At 38.1% G+C, this 16316-nt stretch overlaps 1 protein-coding gene across 3 annotated transcripts in view; it reads right to left on the minus strand.

The window, feature by feature from the left end:
• Nucleotides 1–237: 237 nt before the first annotated feature.
• The window catches only part of samd10b (sterile alpha motif domain containing 10b), a 110515-nt gene continuing 94436 nt past the window's right edge, over nucleotides 238–16316 (minus strand). For 2 of the 3 annotated variants that reach the window (XM_079801845.1, XM_079801844.1), the window contains exon 5: nucleotides 238–2284. In XM_079801845.1, coding sequence (XP_079657971.1) covers nucleotides 2262–2284 — 23 coding nt within the window. In that variant the 3' untranslated portion in view covers nucleotides 238–2261. The remainder of the gene's footprint in view (nucleotides 2285–16316) is intronic. The other variant, XM_079801843.1, reaches the window with a different exon arrangement.

Genomic DNA, 16316 nt, shown 5'->3' on the forward strand with positions numbered 1-16316 from the left:
ATTAATTACTTAAAAATCATACAATGTGATTTACTGGATTTTTGTTTTAGATTCCGTCTCTCACAGTTGAAGAGTACCTATGATAAAAATTACAGACTTCTACATGCTTTGTAAGCGAATAAGTAAAATAAGTAAAATTGGCAGTGTTTCAAATACTTGTTCTCCCCACTGTATATATATTTAACAGGCTTTACTTTGCATTTTGATGACCATACCATACTTTCTTCAATCAATTGTGAAAGAGAAACTTCAAAATCTTTATTTTTTAAAACTTTATTCCAAAACACACACATACATCTGTCTTTGCCACATCGTGTCTTGTATAATCATGTTGGTAGCAGGTCATTACATAACCGATGTTCATTTCCCTCATTTTTGCATAACGAGATTTAAAAGAAACCCATTGCATGTCTGGAGAGAAAAGTGCTTGTGTGTCAGGATGCAGGAATCAGCAAAATACTCTGGAAAACCATCTTTCATGTCACATCAATTTCAGAGAGAATTCTGACCTGTCAGCCCCACATAAACACTTTTAACCTGGATGGACTGAATTGGCTTGTGTCACATGGCCAGATTTCCGTCAGCTTTGAGTACACTGTGCAACTGAACAATGACTGGTGTCATGAGCATCAGACAAGCACTCTGAGAGTCTAAATGAGATTTTACTGTAACTCTGAACACAGACAAATATTCGAGCCTCCTAAACAAACACGCTACTGCATCACAGTGAAGTCAAGTGGAGCGTTCAGGATTTTACCACACTAATGGCAAAATCACAAAATGGAAAGAAATTCCAGTACATTCTCTCCACAAAAGGTCCTTTATCATACTAGAGGAAATATAGTAAATACTTAACACGCCTTCTTGCGTTCTTTGTGATAACAAACCTCTTTACTCAAAAGGCTAGTTCACACAGCCAGCAACAAATCAAACATTTAAAGTTGACTTTTGGATTTAGTATGTTGGGAAACACAACTGCCATGTTGATATTGTCCCAACAAACACCCAACATGGTTATACACACCGATCCAATGAAATCCAACAACTATTTGGTGTTCTCTTCAATCTCTCCATTACAACGGTTGACCTGAACGAGACAACGGTGCTACGAATTTCATCATCTTGGAACGCAACGCCAAACTGAGTTAGAATAGAAGCATTTGAGTGCGTATAGTATGTTGCAGACGTAAAGATTCTGATTGTAAGGTAGCTGCTTTAAAAACAGTCTCTAACAGGTCTAGCCATGCAAACATGTGGCAGAGATTTACATTATTGCTTTGTAAAACGAGGACAACTGGGACTTCTACGAGTGACAATGATCTAGACACATACTGTAACTCCTAGAGTAAAGGTATATTCATATTCTGATTCTTTGTATATCAGGAGAAAACCTGAACATATACATCGTGTGCAAGATTTCAAAATGACACTGAAATCAAAAATATATAACAGTGCATTCATGAAGGTAACAGCAGGAACAACATAGAAAGCCATCCTGAGAAGGAAAGAAAAATGATGGTTGGTTTTTAAGTGTGCACATCTGATATAATTAACATTCGATGTTTAGTTTTAAACAAATTGTCATTAATATCCAGTTTCAGATCATGTAGTCATTGTTTTTGTCAGTGAGAACGTCCCTTTAGCCTGTTGTCTAGAAGTCAGGAATAGGAAAATAATCAAACGTCATGCCCTAATTCTACATCTAATTCTCTTTCTTACGTCTGGAAATGGAATGATACAATCTATCGTGAGAGGTAGGAGGAGGAATTGTCTGTTCCCACACTTCCATCTACGTCCATTTTGAGCGAGTGATGCTGTCAGACATCTGAACCCTTTAAACCTCAGGGTATCAACAGGTGTTGCTCCTTTAACGTGATCTGAGATCACTGTTCAAGCTCAGATTTGGATCTGAGATCAACTTCTTCAGAGGTCTTGATCCCATCCATACCCTTACTCTTGTCTGACAGAGCTCTGCTTGGAGCTCTAGGGTTTGTAGAGATGAGGTGAGACTTGAATCTTATCACTATATTACAGTTTTAGAGTCCGACTTTGTCCTTTTTGAGTCTTTGAAACCCCATCCAGTTTTGCATAAAAAGATGGTCCTGTCTGTTAAATAGGTGTGGAGTTAACAGTCTCCTCCGCAGCTCCACCGCCAGGCAGATTCTCTCTCTCTCTCTCTCTCTCTCTCTGACTGTCTGTAGCAGGAACAAGGCCTCTTGTATCTGTCGGGGAGACGAGAGAGCTGCCAAAAGGATAGTGAGCTAAGAAATGTTGCCGAAGGAAGCTGTAAAGAGAGAAAAGAGACCGGAGAATGAAAAAGAGCATCAATTATTCATGTGATTGCAGGAAATACATGTAGAGAAGGGACGTGCATCACAGAACCTCTGTTGTTAGTTTGTTATCTCTGGCTTTACTTTCTCATCTATAAGATCCTTCTAGAAATCCATGTTCTCCCCTCCAATGTGGATCTTATGAGGGAGATCATAAGAACCTTAAAAACACCCCCATATAGCCATGTCTCATGTGCACATTTCAGATGTGAAGGCTGTTATTCTATTAACATTTTAATGATCTAAACAACTATAGAGAACCTTTTGTGCAATGGAAGGATTCTATGGATGCTAAAGGTTCTTCATTGAACCATTGATGCCAATAAATAACCTAAATCCTAAATCCTAATCCTAAAGGTCTGTTCACACTGGATGTGATTTTGATGTGCGAATAATTCCCGCGATGGTTTTATTTTTTGATCAGCTGTTTGTGTAATGAGTGCTTCCACACCGGACGCGAATGTGCTGTGGCGAAAAAATGATGTTTATTTTTTGTTTCAATGTCGATTTTTTTAACTCTTGCAGCACAGAGAAGGCTTCAACCAATCACATACAAGACAAGGAAACAAAGGTCACGAAATGACCAGTTGACGTCATTAGCTATTCAATCAACATTAACCTTTGCCAGGTATCACATTTCTCACGAGATTACAGCTGTAGTTGTAGTTAAAGTTGTACAGATGTAGCTGTGTTTGCCCACTGTAGGCTACAGTCAATATAACATAACCTTTTGAGTTAAAACTCGTTGATTTCTTTCTAAACCTAATTGTGTCCGCGACTATGGAAAGTGAATGTGTTTCCGTCTGTACAACTGTGGCACTTAAATGTTTACATTGTGACTCAAATGGAAACACAGCTGCTCCAGATCGATTGGTTCCCTGAAGTGTGTGGTTTGTCTCGTCAGACGCTCTGGAGGAGCTCCTCAAATTGTCCCATGAACATTTGAAAGTAAGTGCGGAACCGGCCATGATAAAATTTTAGTTCCTGTACAAGATTAGGATACTCCCCTTCAGGCTCTCTGTTCTTAAAGGGATAGTTCACCCACAAACAAATTTTTTATGTTTATCTGCTTACCCCAGGGCATCCAAGATGTAAGTGTCTTTGTTTCTTCAGTCAAACACAAATTAATATTTTTAACTCCAACCGTTGCAGTGTGATAGTCGCATAATGCATGTCAATGGGGATATTTTAGAGTTTGAGAGCAATGACATTAAAAACACATAGACATACGAATCCTTATTAAACCATGCGGCTCGTGGCGACACATTGATGTCTTAAGACACGAAATTATAGGTTTCTGTGAGAAACCCAACAGTATTTATGTTATTTTTTTTACCTCTTATCAGACGAATGTCATCTAGTATTTCCAGCGCCATAACTTCCGGCAAATAAGGTCAAAATACTAGCGTGATCAAAGATATATATATATATACGTAGATGCCTCATTCGACGGATCCGCGCAGGCACTAATGAGGAATCTAGTATTTTGCATGTATTTTGACCTTATTCGCCGGAAGTGATGGTGCGGGGACAGCTGATGCAGAGCCATAGAAAAAAATCAAATACGTTTTTAAATATGGATATTTTTCTTACACAAACACATCGATTCGCTTCAGAAGGCCTTTATTAACACCCCGGAGCCACGTGGAGCATGTTATTTGATGGACAGATGCATGCTTTATGGACTTCAAAAACACAGCAACTATTACTGCCATTATAATGCTTGGATTAGCCAGAACATTTTTAATATAACTCAGATTGTATTCGTCTGAAAGAAGAATGTCATATACACCTCGGATGACTTGAGGGTGAGTAAATCATGGGCTAATTTTCATTTTTGGGTGAACTATCCCTTTAAGACTGGGTGCACCCAAAACCTTTTCGGTCTTTTAAAGAAAATTAAAAGCTTGTCTTCACTGGATGACGAAGTGTCCATGTTTTCTCAGCAGTTGCTGCGAATGTTTAGGAATGTTGGAGCTCTGATACGTCACAGACGTCGCAAACTCGCGTCACGGCTGATGTGAATGGTTTTGACGTGAACTATTCGCACACGAAATATTCGCTTTTTATGTAAAATATCTTCTTCAGGACTTTACTAAATAAAAAATTACATGCATTTTGTATGATCCCTCTTATTTTGTTAAAATTATTCACATTTTCACAGATTCTGCAAGGGGTTCACATACTTTCAAGCAGCACTGTATGTAGACAATAGGCCATACAAAATAGTGATGGGAGAAACTGAGCTTTTTGAATCTCTTGAACCAATAGCTCTGTAGCGTTTAAGGGTTAGGGTTTACCTTGAGATCAACGGCTTCTAGAGCCAAACCACTGAAATTTCGATGACTTAAAGCCTCATTTTCCGAAATGATGTGCCTTGGCCAGTTTGATTCCGCCGATTCGAAACAAACGAGTCACAAAGGATTCAAAGTTTAATTTAATCGAAAGCGCCTATCGCTAATACAAATACAGCTAATATCTACTTCACTGTTTGACAAAATTATGTTTCAATAGATCACATGTACTGTAAAATCTGACAGCAATGATTTCTGAGTGGTATTTGTGTTGCTTCTTTAGCTAAAATGACTCTAAAAACTGTATTTTGTCTCATTTAACCAATTTTACGTTTAACTGATATCCATTCCTACTAACATGAGCTCATTGGAAAAAGGTGCCTGTGGCAAAATTTTTGCCAAACTCCAAAAACGTACCTAAACATGCAATTCCCTGCAGTTTCCAGCTGAAATGAACACCAGTGAAAGTAAAACCCCAAGAACATTTAGTGCCTGATTTGTAATTGTGTACAACCCACTTAGTACAGCATTGCACTTGCTACATTAGAAGACAGCCACTTATTTGGCTCACTAGGTTTTAGAAAATAGCAAAAAACAGGTTTGAATTAAAACAAATATCGTTTAAATTGTAATTTGACTAGTGTGTACTTTTTAAAAAAATGCTTCAGAAACCAAAAATTCTTAATATTCAGATGTGCAGCAAGCCATCATTCATACTCAAAGTGAGACAGACCGCCCAGATGTTGTTTGAGTGGAGGTTGTCTAGTGGTAGCAATTAACATAACTCTCAAGAACATCATGGTTTGCTATATTTCTTATCTGTCACCAGCAGAGTGTTATCAGAGAAAAATGCAGGAAGGATCTTTTCATCAAGGGCAGAAACAAAAAGGACTAGACAAAATGAGATCATATCAGAATACATTATAACTGTAGCAGCTGACTGGAAACACTGCATGATTTATTTATTTAAAAAAAAAAGGCAATCAGTTTGTAGGGATTGTAAAAAAAAAACCACCCCGCTGATTGCAATTTAGAGACGCGTTTCTTCCGGGCTGGGCAATCAATGATAGTCTTGTTCAATCTGACGAGAAAGAACATATGAAAAGGAAAGTTAAAAAAACATAAAAGTATGATGGAACGAACAATTAGAGTCACTGAACAATGGACAATCAGGATTTGAGGAAAGGAACAGGTGGCATGGCTTGTGCTGCAGTGACATCAAATGACACAGTGCCAAAGCTGCTGAAAGTCAGAATGACTGGTGAATGTGTGTTATCTGCAGCACTGGTGTCCATCTATAAATAACATTTAGAATGGAAAGAGAGAGACCAGAGAAAGGGACAACTTCCAAACAACTTGATTTCAGTAGAAACATATTTTTTTCAGTAGTTAAAGGGCACCTATTATGCCCATTTTTACAAGATGTAAAACAAGTCTCTGATGTCCCCGGAGTGTGTATGTGAAGTTTCAGCTCAAAATACCCCACAGGTCATTTTTATAGCATGTTAAAATTGACACTTTAGGGGGGTGAGCAAAAATGCACAGTTTTTGTGTGTCCCTTTATATGCAAATGAGCTGGTGCTCCCGGCCCACTTTCAAGAAGAGAAAGGACCATAGATATACATAACAAAGGCTAGATGTCTTACGGTGGAGTCTCTAACGTCATCACCGGCAGCCATCTTGTCACAGGCAGGGCTCTGTGGTACCTGATGTAAGGTGAGTGATCTGCATGAACACAAATACTCTTATCTCACTGAAATCTTGATGGATTTACAAATGGGTTTGTTTCTTACAAACGTTATTAACGTGGCTATAATTATGGATGCTTCAACAAATTATGAATAATTATTCATAAGTATGCAGTGTCATAACTACATCTCTGACGTTTATAACAAACCAAACAGTTTGAAAATTGGTAGAAAATTGAGCAAGATATGGTTGTTTAAAAAGTGCAAGCACCATGAAAACAATGTTACGAGTGAGCGAGCTGCCTGTGACAAGATGGCCGCCAGGTGCGGACGTCGACCTCCATTGGCCAGACATCTAGCCTTTATTATGTATATCTATGGAAAGGACAATCACAACTGAAAATGTCAGAAACTGTCAGTAGCGGTTTTCAGTTCGAACTGGAGTTGGACACGGATGCCTACAGAGCCAGAAAATATAGGAGCATGGAGATAGAACTGGTATAGTTTAGTTTAATTATGGGTATAACTTATGTTTTCAGTCATCTTGTTCTGATGTTGGGAGTAAATTAAGTAAGTGAAGAGAAGACTGTTATGTTCACTCTTAAATCCAACAACAAAACACCTGAGGTGCTTACAAGACATTATTGTTGCTACAGCAGCTCCGGCCTGGAGAAAATGGCGGACAGTGTACAACTAGCGCATTAGCTATGCTAATAGGGCAGAGTCCGTCAGCAGTCGTGGGCGGGGCCTGTACAATGTGATATCACTTTGTGCATGTAATGTCTAGTGTTTCAGTTTTGTTTCATGTTTGGGTTTTTCATGTCTTATATTTTTATTTAATCATAGTCATGTTTCCTGTTTGCCATATGCTTCCCTTGTTGTGATCCTGCCATGTGCTCCCTTGTCATGTGTACAATGTTGTCATATTCTGATTGATTTAATGTCTTGATTGTGCACAGGTGTCCCTTGTCTTATCATTAGTAGTCTGTGTATTTAAGCTATAAACTCGCTGAAGCTATACAGCACCTAAAGTGGTTCCCCTATGATTACGAGCCAAATAACCACTTTTAGTGCTATATAGCACCTTTTTTTAGAGTGTATTTTCTTATTATTAACTTACTTAAAAGGAGACTTGTTGTGTCTTTTTTTGTGTAATAATTAAGAAAATAAATCTGAAAAGATGTTTCCCGATACATTACCAAACTTTTGACTAGTAGAGAGAGAGAGAGAGAGAGAGAGAGAGAGAGAGAGAGTGAGAGTATGTGTGTGTGTGGACTGGTAATCCCTACGTTATGGGGACAAAATGTCCCCACAAAGATGGCAATATCCGAAATCCTCATCCTTGTGGGGACATTTTTAGGTCCCCATGATGAAAACATCTTATAAATCAGACTAAGTGATGTTTTTTGAAAATGTAAAAATGCAGAATGTCTCCTGTGATGGGTAGGTTTAGGGGCAGGGGCAGTGTAGGGGGATAGAATATACGGTATGTACGGTATAAAAACCATTACGCCTATGGAAAGTCCCCATAAAACATGAAAACCCAACATGTGTGTGTGTGTGTGTGTGTGTGTGTGTGTGTGTGTGTGTGTGGAAGATAAATAAACGAGGTGTAAACAAGGTTTTTCACAGTTATATCATTTATACAAGCTGATGTTCTACTGCTATAGTAGGATCATGCTAATGCACATCCTAAATAAAAATACATTTTTCCCACGTTTTTCTTTCTAAAAATACCCAAATCTCCTGGGGTTCTTTTCATTTTCCACATCTGCTAGATAATGAATGGGTAACTATGGTGTTATGGTCTCGTTCTGTTTTGATTTAGTTGTCATTCTGTTCTGCTTTGCCTGAGTTCTGTTTGTGACGGATTACGTTCACCCGTGGTTCATTTAGTTCCCTCGGTAACTGTGTATTTAAAGGCACAGTATGTAATTTTCACCACAAGAGGTTGCATATTCTCTGTCTAATGAATTAGCCGCAAGTAATGAAATGTTTAATGCTAAATTACTACTCATACATGTCACTTTATATGTGGAATTAAATGGTGGAGTAACGCAGCACAGTTTTATGTGTTCAAAACAATCATACTAAAAGTACATTTGAACATACCAACAGCATTTGCAAAAAGGCTGACTTAACAATTATGTATAACACTTACAGTATTTAATTACTTGTGTTCGGAAATACCACATTGATACTGATTCTAGCCTAGGTTTATTTCTCCTCTTGTCCAAAACTCTTCTTGGGTCATTTGATTCACCCGTACGTTTACGTTTCTTGGAGTTATCTTTGGCGACAGAACCTGCTACAAATGATAACAAATAATTGTGGTACACGACGACTGGGCGAAACAACAACAGAGTGGCGTGCTAGACGCTACAACTACTACTTTGAGACTCGCTTGCTGAATTTGGAACAACATACTAGTATATTATTACTCTAACTACTTCTGCCATACAAAGATATGGTAAAATATTAAGAGTAGCATGTTAGTACGTGGCTCTGAACTCAGCTACTGTTTTGCCATGGTTTTTACCGCAGTACAAGCTGAAACCGAGGACATGACACAAGCCACGCAATGAGGAGGGATTGAACAAAATATATAACTGTGATAGTGTTTTTTTTAGATATTTTAATGCAAAAATCTTACATATTGTGCCTTTAATAAGCCCTTAGTTTCCTCAGTGTTTTGTCCAGTTTTGTTTATGTTTTTGTGGTATAGTTATTATGAGTTTGAGTTCCTGTATTGTCCTTCATGTTTCCAAGTAACGACTTTGCTATTGAATTTCCTGCGTTGCGCGACCATTGCAGCCACCAATACGTGACATATGGAAACCCGGGATTTGTTTTTCCTCATTCTGAACCTTGGCCACAGTGTAGTGACACATTAGCTACGTTTTCCATCCAAAGTTGCAAAATGAACTTATGTACAAATTGGAATATCACAAAACATTTGCGAATAAAGCAGCGTTTCCATCAAGTGAGCCGAAGAGAACAAAATCATCACTTCCTGGCAGGCGAAACACAATAAAGTTGTGTATAGTCCTATTCGTATATATGGGATTAGTTTAACATGGAGAGGTGAGGTAATACCAGAGCTTCTCAGTGATTTCAGTCCTGCCCAAAAGTGGCATCTCAGTAATCATTACGGACAATGTCAATTAAGATTAAGGCGACTTTTACCTTCTGTAAAAGGTCCGGAAGAATTACCTCAGGACAGGTAATACTAATCCCGCGCGAATAGACTGTGTACGTAAATATTCCATAATTTCCTGTTTGAAAGTAGTTTTTCTGCGGTTTATCAAGTATGGAGGCGCTTGAAAAAGCATTCAGTTGCATTCTAGGCGGTGGGACAAGTCTGTGCCAAGCCTAAAGTGTTTTCTGCTTACCATTCAGATTACCAAAAAAGGTCGAAAGCACTTGTCAGAGGCTTATTATATCTTTAGGTATGTGCCTACAGAATCCAATCAGAATTTAATTAATTACTTTAATTAATAAATCGTTCAACCGGACCTAACTGTTATATACCGGTATAGGTTATATTTCGATTATATGTGTTTGTGCATGTGATATCAGGAAGCAACTTAATACGCACAGGACGACAGGGAGGTGAGGGCGGTGCGTAAATCGAGTTTCCGCCTCCCATTTCTGCTAGTTTTACTGAGATTTCTCATCCTGTGCGAATTGGCCATTAATATTACAGACGTCCTGTGGTAAAATCACATTACTCCATCTACCCTTGAAAAACTAATCCCATCCGAATAGGGCTTAGTTCTGGGAGGTTATTATACCGAACCACTTTGATGACAGACTTTTCTCAGGCATTTCAGAACAACTAAAACAGCAATTCAGATGCTGTGCAACGATATCGGTCTGCAGTTATGCCGTCCCATCGCAAATGTCTTTTTTGATGCGCATCGAGGAATTTATTCGGTAAATGTGTTCTCATTGTAGTTTATGCGCATGTTTTCTTATCGGATAAAATGTTTATCCAACTAAATTGAACGCATACGTTTTTTTTGTGTGCACATTTTTAGAATTTATGTGCATTTTGGCGTTTCTACCCAGTGTTTTTTTTTTTTTACCACAACAAGTAGTCAATAAAAGGAGAGTGTATAGTAATAAACATCAAATTAAATGTATATGAAATAGACAAAACGCATACAATTTAAAAATAAAACTTACATTTATACATTATTTGCTCGGTTTCACAGACAAGGCTTAAGCTAGTCTCAGATTAAAAAGCATGTTTATGCTGTTTTAACTGAAAGCAACTTGCACTGATATATCTTAAAATATGTCAATGCCATTGTTTTGTCTCAAGACACACAGCACTAATGTTTTTTTTTTTCAAATGCACATTTGTAAGAGATACTTAATGTCCTACTTGAAACTGTGAAACCAGGCCTATATGTGTTTTAGGTAACACCATTTTTTAATGTGTCCATGTTACACGTTACATGTAGTTAGTTACTATAGTAAATTCATAACTGTAATAAATGATGCATAATTACATGAAATTAACCCTTAACCAAACCCTAATCCTAACCCTATAGTAAGTACATGCAGTTAATTTAATATTATTACTCAGTACTTAAATGTATAATTACACAGAACCTAAATTATATATCATATTTATATTTGTATATATTTAAATGCTGTGCAGTAGAAAGAGTCCAAATGATGTAAACTATTGGGTGCCACAATTTTAATATTTTGAAATAACACAGGGTTGTCATAAATAATGACAGAGTTTTGTTTTTCTCTGAATATATATTTTTAAAAAAAGAAAGAAACATGCTGAAAAATGTGGATTGAGAAGCTTGTTGTGGGCAGATGTTTGGAAGGGCCTCAGGATGCTCTCCTGATGGAAACAGGCATATGGAGAAGACAAGCTGATTACGCTAGCGTTTGTCTCAGGGAGTTTGTGTGGGTCGCTCTCCTCTAAATGAAGCTGAGTCTCAGAGACTTCCCGTTGGGTTCACAGCTTTGGCTACATCAACATTTAATTGTTTTGTTGAAGACTTATCATTTTACTGAGCATCACAAAATCTATCTTGTTTAACAATAAATAATTGTACACTTCCTTTTCCGATTGATATGTCTTCAAAGTAGCACAATGACTTTCTCAGATCTTCATTTCCTTGAATGAAATGAAACATTAAAGCCTTTCAATCTTACAGTACTTCTAAATAGCACACAAGCAAAGTGCATTGCAACGCACATAAAAAAATCATGAAAACATCATGCCTCTTTCAGGAAAAACATCTACGCAATATTAGTGTTTAAATACACATGAGGAGCACCGAAGGCAACGAGAGACATCTCAAACACGACAATGAGACTAAAAAAAGACTTGCTTTGTTAACAGGAACAAAGCGTTGCATTGTTTGCTATGATGAGCAGTGGATGACATGTTTTTCTCTTTGTGTGAGACGTTTAAAGGCTAATACAGTTGGACGATTGGGTGATAATTTGGAGAAGAGGTAATAAGGTTTGGTGTTTCAATAGAAACAGCAATTATAGAGTTGGGAGAATCTGCCTCGCTCTCGGCTAAATTGCTTCGGTGTGAGGAAGGGAGGAGGGTTCGGCGAGGGATGAAGAAGACAGAATTACTTGGCCTTACTTGGAACCAAAAGAACAAAGCAATTTAGAAGAGTGCAGAGGCAACATTTCAGAGGATAAATACCAGATAGCAATTGGACTGAAAGGTCAATCTAAGCCTCCGAATCACTCATGTGAGCGTTATGAGCTTTAACAGAGAGAGCAAGATAAGAAGTCCTCCTGATGAGCTTCATGTTGATCATTAATAAACAACGCTAAATTATTGGGCAGGGGAAAGAAAGCTATTGCCCTTACTGATATATATCGTACCACGGTACATTGATATATACTTTGGACTTTGATAGCACTTTTGCTCAAAGCATAAAAAGAGCCGTTTTGTTAGCGGACACCCAGGTTCAGGACATTTAAAGAGCTGTGGTGTGTCTCGAACCTATTCCCCCACATCTCTCACTCCACTTTCCTGCTAAATCTCCATCGTCCTGGTTAAGGGAAAATCTGTCAAAAAAAGCTAATCAGGAATTTTTTTTATCATATTTTCATGTTTTGTTTACATAGAGTTTTGTGAGGCTTAATTGTAGAACAGGGATGTTTCGCTTTGGGCCAGGGCCAGTGCCACGATCTGATCTGAGATCTGATTTGTGCCCCCTCAGTTTCAATTTGTCCCCCCTTCACCCCCGAAATGCGATTGATTTTAACCTGACACGTCCGATCACACCAGTGCGATTAGAGCGTTCAGTGCTATAAAAACTGCTTTCTCGCTTTGGCTGGCACTGAGTCAGAGACGGACGCACTCAGTGGTTTTCATATATCACAACTAAGGATGCACCGATAGGATTTTTTGGGGCCGATACCGATTTGATAAGTGTACTGATCTACATTTGATTTATTCATTAAAACTTATGAAAAACTTAATTCTTATGAAAGTCACAAAAGTTATTTAGTCAAGAGTAGTGAGCGAATTATTTATTTATTTATTTTTTTTTGTCTTTTGTTGATTAATTAACATTAAAACGCAGACAGCATGGACATTAGATTATGGGTTAATCTTGGATTATGCACAAAAAAAATTCTTACACAAACGCGCCACTTCGCTTCAGAAGGCCTTTATTAACCCCCCGGAGCCGTTTGGAGCAGTTATAGGATGGATATATGCACTTTTATGGACTTCAAAAATTACCCAACAATTCACTGCCATTATAAAGTTTGGAAGAGCCAGGATATTTTCAATATAACTCTGAATTTATTAAAATATATTTCAAATACACCAAGGATGGCTTCAGGGTGAGTAAATCATGGTCTAATTTAAATTTTTGGGTGAACTAACCCTTTAAGAGACTACGTACAACCCTTTTGGACCATGCGCCTGGCGCACAGACCGTTTTTTCGTCATTAAACTAGGAAAAAATTAGATTCGGACACGCCTTAAGTGCACCTGAACCATTCGCTTCAGACTATGCGCTCAGGTCGTGGATGCTGAAAAAGGGCCCATAATGTTATTTTAGGCATTTAAATGAAGTACTATAAAAAAACACATTTATAGTTTGTTAAATACAAATTCCATACACTGATGAAAGCTAATAATCCTTTCAAATATAATTTGGCAAAAGTTTTTTACTCATATCAGATTTACATTGTGTAGGAAACTATAAAGTTTACTCTATTCTTCTCCCAGCTCACTGGCCACTTACTTTTATATATGTCAGGAGAAATGGATGAATTTACATGATGGTGTGTTATAGTTTAACTAACGTGATCATTAAAGGTGTTTAATAAATCTCAATAAACCCGTCTCCGGCGTGTTGACTCAGATTGTTCGAATATTACAATTAAATAATACTTAAATCGATATGTCATCCTCAATAAACCCGTCTCCAGCGTGTTGCCTCCGATCATTCGAATATTGCACTTTAATAATTATTTAATCAACATCATCCTCAATAAACCCGTCTCCAGCATGTTGCCCCCGGTCCCTCGAATATTCTGATCTATTATGACCTCTGAGCTGTAAAGCTGCCAGAATAATAATAATAATACGCTGTTTGTTAATTGGCCAGAGGAGAACTGACACCCGACTGAGCCTGGTTTCTCCCAAGGTTTATTTTTCTCCATTAGGTCACCTAATGGGGTTTTGGTTTCCTTGCCACTGTTGCCTCTGGCTTGGCATGCTCAGTTGGGGACACTCAATTTTTCAACTAAACATTGAAATAAATCTAATTAATAAACTAAATTAACCATTTAAACTAAATTACTGATCGAAATATTGATCTAAAGCCCACACTGTCACTGTATGATAATTGAAATGAACTGATGACATCAGCGTTTTTTCCAGAATGGCTATACAGCTGAATAAAATTATGCTGCATTATTTTCCTGTTTAACACTGTAAAGCTGCTTTGAAACAATCTACATTGTTAAAAGCGCTATATAAATAAAGTTGACTTGACTTGACTTTAAATGGGTCCTATTATGCTCGTTTTTACAAGATGTAAAATAAGTCTCTGATGTCCCCGGAGTATGTGAAGTGTATGTGAAGTTTGAGCTCAAAATACCCCACAGATAATTTTTTATAGCATGTTAAATTGTCACTTTTTGAGGATGAGAAAAAATGTGACGTTTTTGTGTGTGTCCCTTTAAATGCAAATGAGCTGCTGCTCCCGGCCCACTTTCAAGAAGAGGGCGGAAGTTCAATAGCAGCTCCGATTACCTCAAGCATACAACAACTAAAGCAGCCCAACATGGCCCTTTGTTGCGTGTTCCCGAGGTCAGGGTTTATGCAAATGTGAGAGTTAGTGATGTCACTAACCCGTGAAGAAGCTTGTTGTAGTTCATACCAGCCGTTTCTTGTAGTCCCTAAAAATTCTGTAAAAGTAAATATCTACCTTAGCATTGAACTTTGAGCGTTGTATTTTTGCAGATGTTGTTTATGCTCAAACAGCAACATTACAGTTGCAATCACAATATATCATAGAGTTCATGATATAATTAACAAATTTGTGAATATTTTGAAAAAGCAAAATTAAATAAAAGCGATACATCTGACATAGTGTGGCAGCTTGACGTGTTGGCATGAAATACTTTGTCTGCCCCTGCATCACCAGAAGGGGCACACCACGTCCGCATGCAGCCCAATTGTGTGACCGCGTGGATGGTGCTCCTACAACAGTGCATGTGAGAAAGACTTGAATACTTGAAGTCCACTAGATCTTGCTCGTCTTTCCGCGCTCACGGCCAGAATATATTTTGAAAGGCTCGCACGCTGTGAGCGAGATGGAGTGGAACGTGGAAAATGAAGAACACCGGGCCTTAACGATTACCTGTCATTATATGGACTAGATTTGCAAAAAGTTCCTTCAAAACGTATTTTCTGTTCCACAGAAGTCATACAGGTTTGGAACGACACGAGGATGAGTAAATGATGACAGAATTTTTATTTTTGGTTGAACTATCCCAAGTTAAAGAGAAGCACAAAACCTCCTACCCCAACACCAAAACACTTGCCCCTTCAGTTTGTTTACATCAACATTATCCAAAACATAGATCAAGACCCTTCTATTTTCAGAGTGGTAGTCTAGTTTTTCACCCAATCAATATTTCATATTTTCATTCATGCCCACTGAATCAAAAATGACAGGCTGCAATAGACGGCCTGTCTTTAGACATCCACTGGAAACCCTGCTGGCTGAGAGACGCGTCTAAGAATAAACTCACACAAGCTGTGTCCTCCAGCCACGCCAGCCTAACAGTCCCCAGGAGCCAGATTTAACACACTCTGACGGGTGATGTCAACTATCAGAAACAAACTAATCAGATTTGGCGGGACTTCTATTTGACCGCCCTCCTCTCTCCAGCACCCTTGGCCTGTTTGAACCCTCACACAAGTCCTCTGTTGAACCTCAGGTGAGGATTTTTCCATTGGGTGGCTCAATTAGATTCCTTTATCATAGCACGGAGGCCAGGACTTGGTGAACTGTTAAATTAAATTTGCCCCCTAAGCTGTTGGGAGAATTCCCTGACACAGCGTTTAAGTGGTCTCTAATTCCCTCTCCTTGTTAATGTGGGGTACACTGGGGTTTGACACTTGCTGAGGCGGGAGTTCTGAGGACGCGTCTTGCTCCGAGGAGACCGTGATACTTTGTGTCTTCAACTCCAGGTTGTCCTTTAAAACTTTAAAAGTTGTATTGAAGTGAGCTTCAAAAGAAGAGAAACTTAGAGCTTTTGTATCACAAAAAGACTTTCATCCCAAAATACTTAATGCCAATTATGGAAATGAATGGGTATATGTTATATTAGCAACACTTCACTAAGGTCCTGTACATTAGTTAACTACACTGGTTAGCATGAACTAACAATAAAGATAAATCAATAAATCAATATTTTTACAATGTCAGTTAATGTGAATTTTATCATTTGTTCAAAGGTTGGATCTGTTCATATTA

The sequence above is a fragment of the Gobio gobio genome (genome assembly GCF_949357685.1).
Source record: "Gobio gobio genome assembly, chromosome: 21".
NCBI classification, from domain to species: domain Eukaryota; kingdom Metazoa; phylum Chordata; class Actinopteri; order Cypriniformes; family Gobionidae; genus Gobio; species Gobio gobio.